The sequence below is a fragment of the Lontra canadensis genome, unplaced genomic scaffold (genome assembly GCF_010015895.1).
Source record: "Lontra canadensis isolate GAN:19392208 unplaced genomic scaffold, GSC_riverotter_1.0 scaffold6, whole genome shotgun sequence".
Classification (NCBI taxonomy): Eukaryota; Metazoa; Chordata; class Mammalia; order Carnivora; family Mustelidae; genus Lontra; species Lontra canadensis.
The window spans coordinates 2,893,520-2,911,608 of record NW_022631000.1 but is presented as its reverse complement, the minus strand read 5'-3'; the positions used below and the strand labels follow the sequence as shown (position 1 = coordinate 2,911,608).

Genomic DNA, 18,089 nt, shown 5'->3' with positions numbered 1-18,089 from the left:
ACTTTTAGTGCCTCTGCTTACCTTTTTCTCATTTTGAATATCACGGAACTCCCACATATGTTGAATCCATAAGAATTTTTTGCTCATGGACCTCTAAAATATTATATGTAAATGGAGTAGCCAGGAAAGGTTGGACATGCCTGTGGTGTATATTTTCTCTGCTCATGTGCATGTATTATTGTTTTGTGACTTTCACTTACAAAATACAGGTATGAAGATAAAATTATTAAGAATTTCAAGATAGCAACAGCAGAGCTTTAAAACAAGCATGGGGTATGTATGCTGTGCAGGTTGCACGTCTGTGAAGCTGGTGCTGTATGCAAGTGAAATAAGATGGAACTGTTTACTAAGAGCAGCCTCAGGGAAAAAAGAATTGTCATTAATAGGTGATAAAGAAGCTTAAAGTATTGCTGAAATTAGGTATATGTTATGGATTGAATGTTTGTGTCTATGTTAAAATCCTAATCCTTATCACTAATGTAATGGTGTTAGGAAATGGGAGGCCTTTGGGAGGTGATTTGGTGATGAGGGTGGAGCTCTCATGAATAGGAGACCCCAGGCAGCTCTCTCATCTCTTCTACCATGTGAAGATGCAGTGGGAAGATGGCCACCTGTGAACCATGAAGCTTTTACCACAAATCGAACCTGCTGGTGCCTTGATCTTGGACTCCCTAACCTCCAGAACTGTGAGAAATACTTGTTTGTTGTTAAGCCACCCAGTCTATGGTATTTTTGTTAAAGGAGCTGGAATGGACTAAGACAGTAAGAAAGGGGAATATGGAAAACACATGCAATTTATTGTGGTAACTATCTGGATTATGGATTAAAATTTTTCAGTCAGTTGTGGTTTCCTTAAAGTCCAAATCAGTGTAGTCCTGTGTGTGTATTAAGTACCAGTGTTTTAATTTCAAAGTATCAGCTTAAATACTTTTCTCCTTTAAAAGGTGCTTCCTAAGGAACTTGGGCAATTGCCAGGTAACAAATTCATACACTGGAAAAGTGGATTCCAAGGCATACTATAGTGATGATGATTCTTTAGAGCCCTTGAACTTACTCTAATGAATTTTTCAATCCAAATTTTAGCAAAGTATACTTGTATAAATTAATAAAAATTTACTCATTTGATTCATTTAATTTGGCTTTGATGAGGAAAACCAAATAGGTAGATTCATTTTCTAAAGACAATATAAATATTTTTGTATGTTCTTTAATGACTTTTATTTTTTATTTTTTATTTGTTAAACATTTTATTTATTTGAGAGAGAGGGACAGAGGCATAGTAAGAGCAGGTGGAGAGAAGGCAGAGTGAGAGGGGAAAGCAGACTCCCTGTTGAGCAGGGAGCCTGATGCCAGGCTGGATCCCAGAACCCTGAGATCATAACCTGAGCCAAAGGCAGACATTTAACTGACTGAGCCACCTATGCATCCCTCTTAATGTCTTTTAATCCCTTTATTGATGTACATTTTATATCTAACAAAGTATACACATGTGTGTATTTTGATGACATTTTGAAAAAAGATTTATTTATTTATTTAGAGAATGTACTCCCTGGGGGTGGGGGGTGTGTCGGAGGGGCTGAGGAAGAGGGAGAGAGAATCCCAAGACGACTCCAGGCTCAGCCTGGAGCCCCATTCAGAGCTCTATCTCACGACTCTAAGATAATGACCTGGCCGGGGGCCGAGAATCAGATGCTTAATCGACTGCACCATCTGGGCACCCCTGTTTTGATGAACATTAACAAATTTCTATACCTTTGTTACCATTACCACCACCATCTGTGAACATACCCAATTCCCCAGAGACTTTCCATGTACCCTTTCCCACTTACCCCTCAAGCCCATCCACCTCTAATCCTACTTACTGATCTACTGTCACTATAGATTAGGTTTGCTTTCTAGAGTTGGAAATATATGGAAACAAAGTATATATATTCTTTTGTGTCTGTTGTTTTTTAAAATATTTTATTTTTAAGTAGTCTCTACACCCAGCATGGTGCTTGAACTTACAGTCATGAGATCAAGAGTGGCATGCTCTATTGACTGAGCCAGCCAGATACCCCAGTGTCTATTTTTTTTTTTTTTTCACTGAGCATGTTTTGGAGATTTGTCCATATTACCCTCTTAGGTTCTTTGGCTGGGCCTTTGAATTAAGCTGATAAGACAGATCAACAGGAAAAAAACATACAAATATTATTTGGTTTTTTAGAAAGTGCACATTGGAAGCTCTTAGGAAAAATGAAGACCTAAAGACATGGTTAGGATTGACAGCCTGTATATCTTTTTTTTTTTTTTAAGAAATTTTTATTTATTGATTTTAAAAGATTTTTATTTATTTATTTGAGAGAGAATAAGAGAGAGCATGAGGGGGGTGGGTCAGAGGGAGATGCAGATTCCCTGCTGAGTAGGGACCCCGGTGCGGGACTGATCTTGGGACTCCAGGATCATGACCTGAGCTGAAGGCAGTCGCTTAACCAACTGAGCCACCCGTGCATCCCAACCCATATATCTTTTTAACAAGGAACAATAAATTTGTATAGTGACAAGACAAAAGAAAAGGGTTTATATTTCTAGGCACATAAATTGTGGGAACGTGAGAAGTATATGGGGGAAACTAATGGAAGATAAGGGTCATTATTTAGTAGGTTTGTTTGTGTAAATCTATTTTGGTGTCTCCTCCCAGTCTGCTGTGATAAGGATGTCTTCCTGGTATAGAAAAGGCACCTTTCTCATGGGAAATTTTAGGACCTGCCTTTAGGTAGAAAGGGGAAGGTCAGAGAGCCTTTCCTGCACTTGCTATTTCTCAAGTGACTTTAGCTCAGAATTATATGCCAACATGGCATATTTTGGGGTGACATGTTTTTAGCCCTTTTAAATCCATTCAACTCTTGGTGGATATTTGGGTTGTTTTCAGTTTTTTCCTACTATGAATAAACCTGCTGTGAATATTCATTTATAAATGCCTGTGTGGATATGTTTTCAATCTTTGGGGTAAATACCTAGGAGCTGGATTGCTGAGTCAATGAAAGTGCATTTTTAATTTTGTAAGAAACTGTCAAACTGTTTTCCAAAAGTGATGGTGCATTTCATATTCCCACCAGCAGTGTAGGAAAAATTTAATTCCTCCACGCTCTCCCTTGTTATAGATGTGCAGTGGTATTTTATTGTGGTTTTAATTGCTTTTGCTTGGTGAATAACAATATTGAGCATATTTTCTTGTACTTATTGGCCTTATTACCTTCTCTAGTGTGTCTACAGACATTTTTTGCTCTCGTCCCCCTTTTAAAAAGAAACTTTTTCTTTAAATTTTTTTATTTTTTAAATTAACATATAATGTGTTATTAGCCCCAGGGGTACAGGTCTGTGAATCACCAGGTTTACACACTTCATAGCACACACCTTCCCCAATGTCCATAACACCCCCACCCCCGACAACCGTCAGTTTGTTCTGTGAGATTAAGAATCTAAAAGGAACTTTTTTTTTTAAGATCAGAAACACAAGATAAATAGTATTGAACATCTTTGCATATGCATGTTGGCCATTCATGTCTTTTTCTTGTGAAGTATTCAAATATTTTGTCTATATAGAGAAAAAGCCTTTTTCTCTACCCTTTTCAGTTCTCTGATGCCCTGCAAATTAGACTAACAAAATATAGATTTATTAGACAAACATAGAGTTTACTACCACATGGAATGTGCATCTATGAAGGAGAAATGCTGTGATGAGTAACTCAAAGGGGTAATTACAACTTGGGCCTATGTAGCGTCTAACAATGAATAATAAATTTCTGGAAAAGTGAGAAGACAAAAAAGCTTAAAGACTTCCAAGAAAAGCAAACTGTGGGAAAGTAAAAATATGGAGGAAGCTAATGGAAAATAAGGTTTAGGCTTGTTATATAGATTCTATCTCTGAGCTCATAAGAATTTCTAGTGATCTCTCTGCTCAGCAGGGAGCCTGCTTCCTCCTCTCTCTCTGCCTGCCTCTCTGCCTACTTGTGATCTCTGTCAAATAAATAAATAAAATCTTTAAAAAAAAAAAAAGAATTTCTAGTGATGAATAGTCTAAGCCTGCATTTAGGGAAGTGGTAGATGGACAAAGATTTTTTATTTTTTGGCATTTGCTGTTTCTCAGTTGTCTTCAGTTCAAAACAGTCCTTATGCCAAAGTGACATATTTTGGGGTGGCATATTCTTATTTCCTACAGCCACTGTTTTTGAAGGTCAAGAAATGCTCTCAATTAAATTATGAAAAGAGAAATTAAAACACTGCTTTTATTCTGGCTAGTTTCCAGAACCAAAAAATAGGACTCCAAGTTTTGGAGAATGATTATTTTTTCTGATTTCTCAATTTTTTTAGCCCAATTATATAGCTAACTCATATATTCATTGAGTAAACTGCTTTTGTTAAAAATTGTAATTAAAAATTTTGAATTAAAAAGATTTTATTTATTTATTTGAGAGAGAGAGAGAGAGTGAGCAGGAGTGGAGGGGAGGGGTGGAGAGAAAGGGAGGACACGGGCTCCATCCTGGGACCCTGTGATCATGACCTGAGCTGAAGTCAGATGTTTAACCGACTGAGCCACCCAGGCGCACACCCCCTCCCTGCCACCCGAACACAAAATTTATACTTTTTAAGAAAACCTAGTGTATGTGTTTTGTTCATAGGCCAAAAAAAAAAAAAAAAATTTCCTGCTGTAGTTATGTTGTTTTCCTACAATTAGAGGTTTTCAAATATATAAATAGTACTCTAGAAAAATTATAGTGTTTTTTTATTTCTAGGTGTAATGTTTTTTAGACTCTGAGTACATATATCAGTGATTATTTCCCTTGTAAATGAAATTAGATTTGATCCTTGAGCAGTGTGGGGTTTAGTCATGCCAACCCCTTGCTCAGTCGAAAATCTGCATTTAACTTCCATTTTTAATTTTTTTATTATATTAGTCACTATACAGTACATCACTAGTTTTTGATGTAGTGTTCCATTGCATTTAACTTTTGATTCCAAAATTGAACTAGTAGCCAATTGTTGACCAAAAACATAAACAGTTAACACATATTTTGTATGATCTATGTATTATATACTGTATTCTTAAAGTAACCTTGAGAAAAGACAGTGTTACTAAAATCATAAGGAAAGGAAGAATACAATTACAGTACTGTACTATATTCATCCAAAAAAATCCTATATAAGTGGGCCTGCACAATTCAAACCCATGTTGTTCAAAAGTCAATTGTAAATTAATAGTATCATGGTTGACAGCTTAGAGAAGGGTATTTCATAAATAGATAACTGGATGCTTTTAAAAAGCCTAGGCAAGTACTTTAGCAGGAATGTGATATACAATGTTGGGTTAGATGGAGTTCTCTGTTTAGGTGTTCTCTATTCTTTATTTATACTGCAAAATGTAATGCATCTACCAAAAAGAAATAAAAGGTAAACAATAAATTATTTATTATAATTTAAGAATTTTTTAAAAGGCAAATATACTTTGGTAACCACCACACAGAATAGAAAACTACTCCAGAAGTTCTCTCATGTCTTTGCAGTTACAACTCCTTTTCTGTCCTTTAACCTGCAAGGATGCCTGGGTGACTCAGTCAGTTAAGTGTCTGCCTTCAGCTCAGGTCAAGATCCCAGGGTCCTGGGATTGAGTCCCCTGTTGGGCTCCTTTCTCAGTGGGGAGCCTACTTCTCCCTTTGCCTGCTGCTCCTCCTGCTTGTGCTCTCTCTGACAAATAAATAAAATCTTAAAAAAAAAAGTTTCTCCTGACTTTCTTACTTTTTATTGGCATAGTATTTCTACTTAAGTGTGGTTTCTAAAATACAAAGTTTAGGTTTTATTTTGCATGATTTGAATGTTGTTCTTCACTCTTAATTTCTATTCCAATATCCATAGAAATCTTATGGCATTTAAATGTAGAAATTAAACAATTTTTTCCTTAATATTTGGGGAAAAAAGAAAATATTAAGGTAAAAATGTTTAATTTTTAAAAAATTGTTCTGACTCATGCTTTAGGATGTTGCTAGTCAGCCAAATTACAATCACAATAAAACCAAATATACAAACATAAAAGAAATATTTTCCCCAGAGGGGCTTTGCCCCGCCTTGGGCTCTGCACTCAGCAGGAGTCCACTTGAGGTCCTCCCTCCCTCTCCCTCTGTTCCTCCTACTCTCTCTCTTTCTCTCTCAAATGAATAAATCTTAAAAAAAAAAAAAGAAAAAGAAAACAAATGAAGACAAGTAGAAAAAAAACCACAGAGATAGTTAGCTACCTTAAAATTTAAAGTAGAAGATTAATGAGTATCATTTGCTAAAGTGGCTTTATCCTGGTTTACTTAACCATTCTGCTGTTTCTGAGCATTGAATGTTGATTTTAGTTCACTGCTTTTATAAATTATACCATGAAGAATATCTCTGTGCATAAATTTTTCCCATTTTTCATACTTTTCTTAGTATAGGATTCCAGACATGGGATTATTTTGTCAAGAGTGTTATAAACACTCATATAAATCCCTCATCTAGATTCACCAATTCTTTAATATTTTATTTATTTCTTTGACAGAGAGAGATCACAAGTAGGCAGAGAGGCAGGCAGAGAGAGTGAGAGGTAAGCAGGCTCCCTGCGGAGCAGAGAGTCCGATGCGGGACTTGATCCCAGCACCCTGAGATCATGACCTGAGCCAAAGGCAGTGGCTTAACCCACTGAGCCACCCAGGCACCCTAGATTCACCAATTCTTAACTTTTATCCACACTTGCCTTCTTTTAGCCTCTCCATATATGTATGTCATTGCATATCACATATACACATGTAGAGATAGAAATATAATACACATTTTTCCTAGAACCATTTGGAAGTAGCAGACATAGCATTTTAACCTGAGTTTCCTAAGAACAAGGACATTTTCTTACACATTACCACAATATATTATGAAGAAGTTTAATAGTAATTTCATTTGTTATCTAATATAGAGTGTAGAATTAATCAGAATTCCCTAAATGTCCCCTCAATGTTTTTTTTATTACTTTGAAAAATTTATTACTGTTTTTTTTTAGAGAGGGAAAGAGAGGGGTGGGAGGAAGGGGAGAGGGAGAGGGAGAGAGAAAATCTTAAGCAGCGCGGAGATGCCATGCTCAGTGTGGAGCACAGTGTGGGGCTCAATCTCACAACCCTGAAATCATGACCTGAGCTGAAATTAAGAGTTGAACGCTTAACCAACTGAGCCACACAGGCACCCCTATTTTATTACTTTTTAATATATAGGATCAAGTTGAAGTTTGTGCATCATGTATTTTGGTTATTAAGGCTCATTGGCCTCTTAATCTTAGAATACCACTGTCTTTTTTATTAAAAATCCTGACACTGACTTTTTTGAAGAGTTTAAGCCAGTTGTCTTATATAATGTCCTATATTCTAGACTTATGATTCATTTGGATTTGTCCTCATGGATTAGATTCACCTTACATTTTTGATGAGAATACTTCATAGCTGATGTCATTTGCTTATTGCATCATATCAGAGGACACATAAGGTTTGCTTGTCCACCTGTTGGTGATTCTACATTTGATCATTGGTTAAGGTGGTGGCTGTTGGAATCTCTCTATTATAAAGGTGCCTTTGTCTTTTGTAGTTAATAATCACCTGTGAACCTAATTATCTTTTTTGCATTGGGCTGACACTAGGGTGGCTGAGCAGTTGTGGAAAATAAATCACAAAACAGAGTATATTTGTGGCATTGTAAATTCATGGTTATTAATCTCACTGGATGCCTAAACTGCAAGATAATCCTACTGTGTTTTTCTAATCAGCTTGTGTTTTCCCTCTCCACAGTGATGATTTGAAATCTTTCTTTTCCCAAGCCTTTGTTCCTTTACTTTTTCTATCACTTTGAAAAGGTGATTTTAGTTCCTTTTAATTCCTGGAAGAAGGAAAGGGGTGCCTTTTCTTCCATCGTAAACTGGCATAGTGGAGCAGTTAAGAGTGCTGGCAGTAGAGTTGAGAGTGTATGGTTTTGGATCCCACTTTTACTATTTACATTTTACTTTGGGCTTACTTATTAATCATTCTATATTAGTCTTAATTGCAGAAGAATTACCATTGTACCCCATAGAGTAGTTGTGAGGTATAAATGAAGTAACTCTTATAAAATGGTTAGCATAGTGCATGGTATATAGTGCATGTTAAAAAAATATTAGCTCTTATACCATTCCTTGAGAAATTTACTGTGTTAATTATTCTGTCTCTTTTTATCTTCAGCCTCTCCTATTCTGTTGACCTCTTCTCTAGGCACTTAAATTTACACAGATGTCTTCTGTCTTAAGCTAACTAGCTAATGAACCATGACTAAGAAAACTTTTCCCACATCTTTGCTTGTCCTCAGCTCTTGTTCTGTATCCCCCTTTCAGTCTTATGTCAACTGCCTACATTTGCTGTACCCCTTTCCTCCTTTTCCATTTTCCACTGTATTCTGGTTTCTGCTCCCACCATTCAGCTAAACTGCCCCTGATAAAGTCATTGTTACCCCTCTAAATTCATTTTTATAACCCTTAAACTTAGTGCTTCCATTTCATTCTTCATAAGAGATCAGAGTGATCTTTTTTTTTTTTTTAAGATTTTATTTATTTATTTGAAACAGAGAGAGAGAGATGACAAGTATGCAGAGAGGCAGGCATAGAGAGAGAGAGGAGAAAGCAGGCTCCCTGCTGAGCAGAGAGCCCGATGTGGGCCTCGATCCCAGGACCCTGAGATCATGACCTGAGCTGAAGGCAGAGGCTTAACCCACTGAGCCACCCAGGCGCCCCAGAGTGATCTTTTAATAATACAAGCTGTGAGCCCATCATTCTCTTGTTAAAACTAGTGAATTTCTATTGTTCTTGACATAAAATCTCAAGTCATTGATATAGTTCATCAGTCTTGCCTCACTGTCCATCCCTGTCTTGTATAATTTCCTCTTCAGTCTGAGCAGTTGAGCCAGGTAAGTCCTTTGATTTTCTTCAACTAGGTTTACTCATATCAGAGCATTTGCATTTTGTCCTCCTTTTGGAGTGCTCTTTATCTTCCACCTGTTTCTTTTGGATAGTGGCTAGCTTCAACTCAAAGGTCATATTCCAGGTAACCCCTCCCCTGACCTAGTTCAGAAGAAGTACAGTATCTATACTTCAAGTTCATATCATTTATCATACTTGTAATTAGGTAATTAATTGGGTGATTCTTCTCTGGAATATAAGTTCCGTGAAGGCAGGCACTGTAACCATCTTGTTTATTGCTGAATCTCTAGTTGTTTGACTAGAAGGTACTTGGTAAGTATTTGTTGAATGAAGAATGAATTATATTATTTATTCATAGACATGTCACTCATCTCTTTATTATTTAATGATGATTCTAAAACCTGTAGTTTAAAAAACAATTTTTTTTAACTCAAAATATTTGGATTTTCAGTGCATTCTATGAAGGTTTCTCTGAAAACTTATACTGGTCTTCCAGATGGTCTGAAGATAGCCCAAAGTGGCAGCTACAAACAAGTGATCTCTTTGAGACCTAGTTTATCTTTTATTTATTTTTTTTAAGTAAGCTCTAGGCCCAGTGTGGGACTTGAACTCATGACCCCAAAGTTGGGAATCCCATGCTTTACCAACTGAGCCAGCCAGGCACCCCAACATCTGTTTTATCTTTAAAATATATGAGGGGCGCCTGGGTGGCTCAGTGGGTTAAAACCTCTGTCTTCAGCGCAGGGTCCTGGGATCTAGCCCCGCACTGGGCTCTCTGCTCATCAAGGAGCCTGCTTCCTCCTCTCTCTCTGCCTGCCTCTCTGCCTACCTGTGATCTCTGTCTAATAAATAAATAAAATCTTTAAAAAAATATATGAGCACTTTGCTTTGTTTCTTAATATTATTATTATTGTTATTTTTAATGATTTTTAAGTAATCTCTATAGTCAGTGGGCCTCAAACTTTGGGCCTCAAACCCAAGATCAAGTTGCATATTCCACTAACTGATCCAGCCAGGCACTCCAGTTTTTTAATATTCTTACATTTGTTAAAGAAACAATGCTTAAAATGGGTTCTGGGGAATAGAATAGACACTCTTATGATTAAACATTTCCAATTCTCTTAGACATTTCTTTCTTTTTTTTTTTTTAAGGTTTTATTTATCTGACACAGAGAGAGAGAGAGACAGAAAGAGAGAGTGCACAAGCAGGTGGAGTGGCAGGCAGAGGGAAAGGGAGAAGCAGGCTTCCTGCTCAGGAGCCTGATGTGGGGCTCTATCTGAGGATCTGGGATCATGACCTGAACTGAAGGCAGATGCCCAACCGACTGAGCCACCCCAGTGCCCACTTTCAGACATTTCTCATTTGATGTTGTTTTGAGTCTCTTTGGTAGTCTGTCCACACTACTGCAAGAACTATTCTCTTATTATCAGCAAAAGATATATTGAATGGAGTAATGGCCAAAATGTAATGAGGCAAAAAGCTGGAACTCCTTGCATTTATCAGTTATACTTTTGAAAAGGGTATAGGTACAGTCAAAAAACAAAGCAAATGTTTTAAGTTAACTTATTTGTTGAAATAAGGTAAAATTAAGCTTGTATCTTAAGACTATGAAGATATAAGACTATAGATGATGTAGTGTTTCATCTTTATTTTTAGAGATTTCATTTATTTTTAGAGAGAGTGTGTGAGCGTGTGAGAGCAGGGTGAGGGGCAGAGGGAGAGTGCCAGAATCTCAAACAGACTCTCACTGAATGAGGAGCCCCATGTGGGGTTGATTCCACAACTCTGAGATCATGACCTGAGGCAAAATCAAGAGTCAGACACTTAACCGACTGAGCCACCTAGGTGCCCCTCACCTTTACTTTTGATAATGCTTTCCTAATCAACAAATACTAAAAACACAATTATAGTGCAGGAAGTGGTTGCCTCTTATGAGTTATGCATATGTGTATTGTTGTTTCACTAAAAGTATAAATAGGCACAGATGTGTTATCATGGATCCCAATAGCTATATGTATGTGTGTGTGGCCACACTTGTAGTATACCAGAGAGAATTATGAAGAAAAGTCCAGTGAAAGTAAAATAGACTTTTTAATATATATTTGAGAATGGTTAAGCACATATTTTACTTATTTATTACTCTAGTTAATTGACTGAAGAACTGAAATTGAGAACTTCTGGAGGTTTTCTTTTGGTATAATTTGTGATTACTTCATATATTATACAATGTTTAGTACTTTATGTATTAATTATTTATGTGTGTAACAGGCAACTCAAAGTTGTGTTGACGAATGTCCTATGGACGGATTTAGGACGAAAATTCAGAAAGACCCTACCTAGAAACGATGCTAATTTATGTGATGCCAACAAGGTGCAATCAGACTCATTGCCTTCGACATCTGTTGACAGCCTAGAGACATGTCAAAAATTAGAACTTCTTCACCAAAGCCTTAATTTATCTAAAAGGTATGTTGTTCAGTATTGATTTTGTTCAACCTACCACATTTGAAATAGTAGAAGTCCAATAATCTTAAAATTGTTAAGATTATTGGGAATGATTTTTAAGAAGATCTGCATATACAGGTGTACCCCACTCGAAAGCAAATCTTAAAGCTGACAATCTCACTTTACAAAGTTAATGATAGTTTTACACTTCATTAAGTTAAGTTGACATAAAATTATTTTTAAAGCCAAGTATCTTTAGTACATTTAACTTACTTTATAATTTGATTCACATATACATGTTTTTAGAGATTCATTTATGATATAAAATGAAGATACACATATAGATAGATAGATAAAGGACCTAGATAAAATAACATGTGAAAGGTATGCTAAAGATGGAGAAAATGAAGGTATATGTATTTATCTATTTATGTCTTAACAGAGTTTACAGAATTAATAGTACAGTTTTTATTTTCTTTATCTTTAGCATACCTATTAAATATTAATCTAAGTCCTTACCACTTTTGACTTTGTGAGCTTTCTTGTATTTTACATGCATTTTTATGGAAAGGAGGTGATATTGAAATATTACCCCCAGATTTTTAATGATATGTGTACAGTTTAATTTATAAAATAAGACCAGTTTTGTTTTATACTTTTTAAAGGAATTGTATATGGAGTATATGGAGTTTGAATGAATGCATTATCTTTGTTTGACTTATTCCTATTTCTGTATCCCCTGTCTGTCTGAGTATATGACACCTCTTTCTTTCTCATCCTTTATTTATTTTTTTTCTTTTTTATCCTTTATATCTAGTCGTTTTTCATGTGTAGTTATTTTTGCTTCTTAAATATGTCTTGAAATGATCTCTTCTCCATTTTTATTGCCACTGCCCCAGTCAAGCCCTGATAACTTTGTGCCTTTATTACTATGATAGTATTGGGCTTCCTGTGTTTGGTGTTCTTGATTATTATTTCTCTATATTGTTGCTAAGTTACTCATTCTCAAAGGCGGATGTTACTTTCTGCTCTATAGTTTAACATCTACCCATCTGTGGCTCAACATAACCTTCAGGATAAAGCTCAAACTCCTTCGCTTAGCATACAAGGTCCTTAATGATCTCACCTTTGCCTCTCTCTAGCTTTGTGTCTGTCTGCTCCATATTCATAACTGAGCTTTAATCTCTAGGGAACTAGTGGTAGCTCAATGAATGTATAGTCCTGTTTTATACCTCTGAGCTCATGCTGTTTGTTTTCTTCTTTTGGAAACAATTCTCCTTTTCCCTTTTACTGACATCTTTTAGTCTTTAACATTGAACTCATATGCCATCTTTTTGGGACAGTGTCCTTGATTCCACATCCTAATTTGTGTTTAATCCTGTTTTTTTTTTTTTTGTCTTGTTAAGCAGCCTGGTCATATATCATAGCACTTATCACCCTATATTATATTTAATTTCTCTTCCTCCCTGACATTAAACTTCACAAAGGCAGCAACTACATTTTATTATTTTTACTCTAATACTAATACCTGGCACATTGCTGGGCACATAACTAAATGCTCAATCAATTTTTGCTGAATTGGGGAGAGGTTGCTTCTCAACAGAGTTACATCTGTCTCTTTGATGGAAATGTATTTTCATCCATTAGAACCAGTTATTTGCTGTGTAATTTTGGTGACAACCAGGAAAAGAGATATTACAAGCTTAAATAAGAAAACTGGAGAATAGTTTTGGGTATGGGTTTGGGTAACATTTTCTGTATAGGACTTGCTGTGTGGAATAGGAGACTTATTCTTTCTTCAATTGTTGCTTCACTTTGATGTGATGCTTTTTGTCTTATTTTCATTTTTACTTAGCTAGGATTTCATTATTTCAGAGAGATGAAACAGAGGAAAGTTTATTTTTGGTTTTTAATTTCATCTTAAAGTTCAGCTATTAAGTAAACCAATATTATTCAGTCACCAAAATGACATTTTTTAGAAATTTTATTTGCATTTTAGGATCTAAAATGGTTATGTTGCCTTTTATGTCAGGACATATACCCCTATTCCATTAAGAAAAGTTAGGTCCCAGTTCTTGGACTATCCCTAATTATATTTATTAGTTTTTCTCTTAAATCTACATGTTTGAAGTTTTAAGAAAATACACAATTTAGATATTGTGATGGTAAGATTTTTTGGATACTGTAGTGTTCCTATCACCTTAAGTTTTCTTTAAGCTGGTATAATTTTAGTTGAGTGATAATTTATTCATTTAAAATTTAGCTTAGTAAAAGAAAAGAGCAAATTTAGAATATCTATGAATCACTTTTAAGAAATATTCAGCAGTTAAAATTGTTTTCTCTACATAGCTTAAGAAAGTTAATACATTTTGAATTATATCTAAGAATGGATTTACAAGAACCTTATTAAAATGTTAGATAATACAGTTTTAGAAAAGTATTCATCTAAATGACAACAAAATGAAAACTAAATTAGTATTATAATTTTTTTGCTTGCTATATTATAGCTTTCTTACCAGATATAATTATGCTGTCTTTCAACAAAGGTTGCATCTCTTTAAAAATTTGCTTGTAACATGTTTATATTAATAGCTCTTACCAATTTTTCTCATTTATTAAATTATTTGAATCTTACATATCTTGCTACTTACGCAGGTAAGGACTCCACAATTTATAATTGAAAAAATTAAGAATCAGAGAAAATAACCATGCAGAGAAACAATCAATAAATGGCATTAATTCTCAGGCCAGTATACTTTATGCTTCATCTCACTGCATTACAAAATTTGTTTCTGCTTTGGTTTAGTACATTATATTTTGAAATATGATTTCATAATATTAGTAAATCAACTTAAATAAATGTACTTTTATTTTACTTACTGTTACTACTTACATACTGAAGAAAAAAATTGGATAGACTGTGAAATGACAGTTTTTTAGTCCTTTCTTCCATATTGACTTAGTATGAAAGATGAAGTATATACCTTTATATATTTCTTGCAAAAATTAAGAATCTTTTGAAATTCTGACCAGCCATGAAATTTCTACAGCAGTCCTAACTTATATAGTTCTATACCAAAGATAGTTTAGGTATTATGAACTTAGTCATCAGTATATAGATTTGTATTCTGTAAGGCTCTCACAGAGTTCTGTTTCTTCAAGATACCCAAATTACATGAGTTGCAAATAGTTGATGAAAGATGTTTGTGCTATGGCTGTGTGTTATTAAGATCTTGGTGTACTATAGGCATTGCTAACTATTTAGTTATGTACTTTTCTAACGTTTTCATCAAGATTGCAGAGTATGATAAATTAGGACAATTAAGCACCATTTGAAAGAATAGTTTATAACTTTTAGGAGGACTTCAATAATAGGAAAATTAAAGTGAGTTTCCTTGTACTGTGTACTTACTATGTGCCATACTAACTGCTTTACATCTAATATTTCATCTTGACAACTTTGTAAGATAGATTTTCTCTTAATTTTAGAGATGAGAATGTCAATGCTAAGAGGAAAAATTATGATAAAAACTTGACTAAAGTATCTATTATGTGCTGAAATCAGAACGTGGACCTGTTTTTGTCTGACTCTAGAGTCATTGTTCTTAATTCCTGTACCACAGTGCTTTTTACTCTTCTGAAATTTAACTTTTTTCATAAGTAACTCAGGAATTAGATTTTATTACATATTTTTTATGATATCTAAATTATTGACCTTTAAATATTCTACTTATCTTTAATTTTTTTCTTGTGACATTTTGTTCACATTATAATAGAGTGCTATCTTATTGAAAGATATACTGCTGCTGAGATAGTGCCTTAAACCTCCTAATAGCTTAAAAGGCCCCCTAGGGTGCTTGTGCTTTAGAGATGCAGGTTCTACTGCAGTCTGGTGTATTATCTTTTCAGATGGCTTTTGGGTAAATTTTGATATTTTTTTCTTTTAGGAAAGACTTTCATCTATTTTGTTTAACTTAAAGGTCTTGTTTATTCTCCAAAGTTCTTTTTTTCATATTTTCTTTGCTTTTTGTTCTTTAAATCTAGTGGCAAAATAAACTGTGTAAGAATATGGTGATCATTTATTACTGAGAAGAGAATTCTGATCTTTAAAATTTACCATTTGCTTGCTGATGTTTGTACTTTTTGTTGCTGATTATTCTCTTCAATACTTTGTATAAAGTAATCTTTTATGGACTCCATCTCTCCTATTTGGAGAGAGCTCTTTTTAGGGACTCAACATTTTAAAACATAGTTAAAACATGTTATAGTCAGGCATTGAAACAGAGATGCTAACTGAGAGCTGACATTTCTTTGATATATCTCCTTATGTGCCCTGAATTTTCTGTTTACTGAAATACTACAGTTTTTAGATTATTTTTATTATAAGCCACATTTTAGAATTCAGTAGTGATAGGGGACTGTAAAAAGAGTATGTTATCAATTCTTAAAATGAGTTATCAATATATCAGATTCTCTCATATCCTAAAAGTAAGTAAAATTTATTTGCATTAAGATATTTATCTGGAAAGAGATAGTTCTAACCTGAGTAAAATTATCTGTGCTAATATTTCTGTATTTTCCCTAAACTACTGAGAAACACAGATGAGTTTTCATTAAACTGTAGTTGAAGTTTTTTTAGTGATTTATTTCATAGCAATTTCTAGTGTGAGGTCAGATGAAAAAAATCTTGAGACTCCTTGCTGGTCCTATATTGCCTCCATTCCCACATCAGATTGAGGATTTTAAGGAGGTTTCTGTCAGGCATCAAATACACAAAGCAGACAGTAATAACTAGTATCCTTAGAGATTTAAATCACATGAGAAGTAGAAAACTACCTCTGCCTTCCCTCCCTCATAATTAGTGTTTGTACTAGATAACAGATTTCCTTCCCCTTCTTTCTTCACTCAAACTCTGAGTTTAGGGAGTTGTATTTATGACTACACTTTGCTTTTACATCATATATACTACTTAATCATTGCAGTACTTTTTTTTTGTGGAGATTGTGCTAGAAATGCATACTTTTAAAGATTTCCTGCAGTATCTATAGAAAAGCCCAGTTAACTGGATCCTTTGGCAACTTAGTATTAAGGTTATGTGTAATGGAATAAAATAAAGAAACCAAAAGATAATAGGCCCAGGTTCTTCTATTAGGAAGAGTTATACCTTCAGCCATTTAACTTTTCTGAGCTTTGAGTTCCACCTGTTTAAAATAAAGAGCAGACTAAAATTATTTTAAAGTTTTCCTAAGATCTGTAATTCCATGCTGTCTGGAGCATAGTGTGAAAAGAACATGATGTCTCTATGTAGTAAAAATAAGTGAAAACCTCTAGGTACTACAGCAAATATGATAGAGTACAGGGAAGCTCACATTTCATTTAAACAGAAATACTCAGGCCCTTTCTAAGTGTTTTCTATTGTTTCTCATAAAGGGTCAATAAAGTGGTGCAAGTGACATATTGATAACAGTCAAGGAGAATATATGGTGAAGAGGAGATAAGAAAACTTAAAAAAATGCAGTAGCAAGAACAAAAACATCCCAATAATTTGGTTTGGGTTGGTCAGTTCAGGGCGAAATAATTGCTTTAGGGCATAATTGTGGTGTGGCGAAGTATATCAGTTGTTACATAGTAACAATTGGCTAACCAAGAAAAGATTATATTTATCCTCTTCTGTTTAAGAGGATACCAGGCTTTGATATAGTACATTCAATGTGAACCCCACCAATTTTAAAAAGTTTGGAGCTTTAAAAAATATCCTTTAATTTTCTAGACATTTGATTTATTGGCTCTTCCCTTGATGCTGTTAAATAAAGCATATATATTACCACCGGTATGTGTGCGGTTTCACTTATGGAATCTATCATTACCATTGATGCATTCTGAATGATTTCTTTCCTGTTGGATTTAGCATTTCTCATTTGCCAATTACTAGTATGTAATTATTTATCAAGGACTTTCTGTTGAATGAGAAGAGTAAAGATTTCTTGAATTTGTTTGTAGTAGTCTCTTTTTTATAAATACTGGAAAAGAGAAAGAATTTTTGAGAAAAATTGGTAAAAATTTTAAGCACCCCAATAGCATCCATTAGTACAGTGAAGCCGTTATTGTGGCAGGCTAATCTGTGTCAATTTGTAAGACACAAGTAATTCTAGAAATATAAAAAGATGTGTTCATACAGTGTATTTATGGGTTGATTTCTAGAGTTATAATAGTTCTAATAGCTTGTGCTAAGATGAAAATGTTTGAAAAGTCAACTTCCTAGAATACTTTTTTTTTTTTTTTTTTTTTTACTGCAAACTTCAGTACAGTACAGTGTTTGTTATTTTGTGTGACAGGATACCCAGAGTTATATTGACGAATGTCCTGGGAACGGAGTTAGGAAGAAAATACATAAAGACCTCATCTGTAACTGAGGCCAGTTTGGGTGATACAGACAACTTGCAATCAGAGCAGCTTTCTTCATCATCTGATGGCAGCCTAGAATCTTGTCAAAATCTAAATCCTCACAAGAACTCCTTTTTAACTGAAAGGTATGTTTAGTGATAACTTTACTTAAAATAAATATTATACTTATTCTAATGAGCCTCTATTCTTCCCCCATAGATGTGTTATTGTGAAAAGTGAGGCAAATGTGCTCTGGTGGCTAGTATGACTTTTGTC

The 18,089-nt window shown here is 34.6% G+C and overlaps 1 protein-coding gene across 6 annotated transcripts in view; it reads left to right on the top strand.

The window, feature by feature from the left end:
- Nucleotides 1-18,089, top strand: part of SENP7 (SUMO specific peptidase 7) — a 168,639-nt gene that overhangs the window by 77,475 nt on the left and 73,075 nt on the right. For 2 of the 6 annotated variants that reach the window (XM_032852064.1, XM_032852069.1), the window contains 2 exons: nt 11,253-11,450; nt 17,765-17,959. The exons of 1 other annotated variant lie outside the window; for it this stretch is intronic. In XM_032852064.1, the coding sequence (XP_032707955.1) occupies nt 11,253-11,450; nt 17,765-17,959 (393 nt within the window). The remainder of the gene's footprint in view (nt 1-11,252; nt 11,451-17,764; nt 17,960-18,089) is intronic. 3 more of the 6 variants (XM_032852066.1, XM_032852070.1, XM_032852067.1) reach the window with 2 other exon arrangements.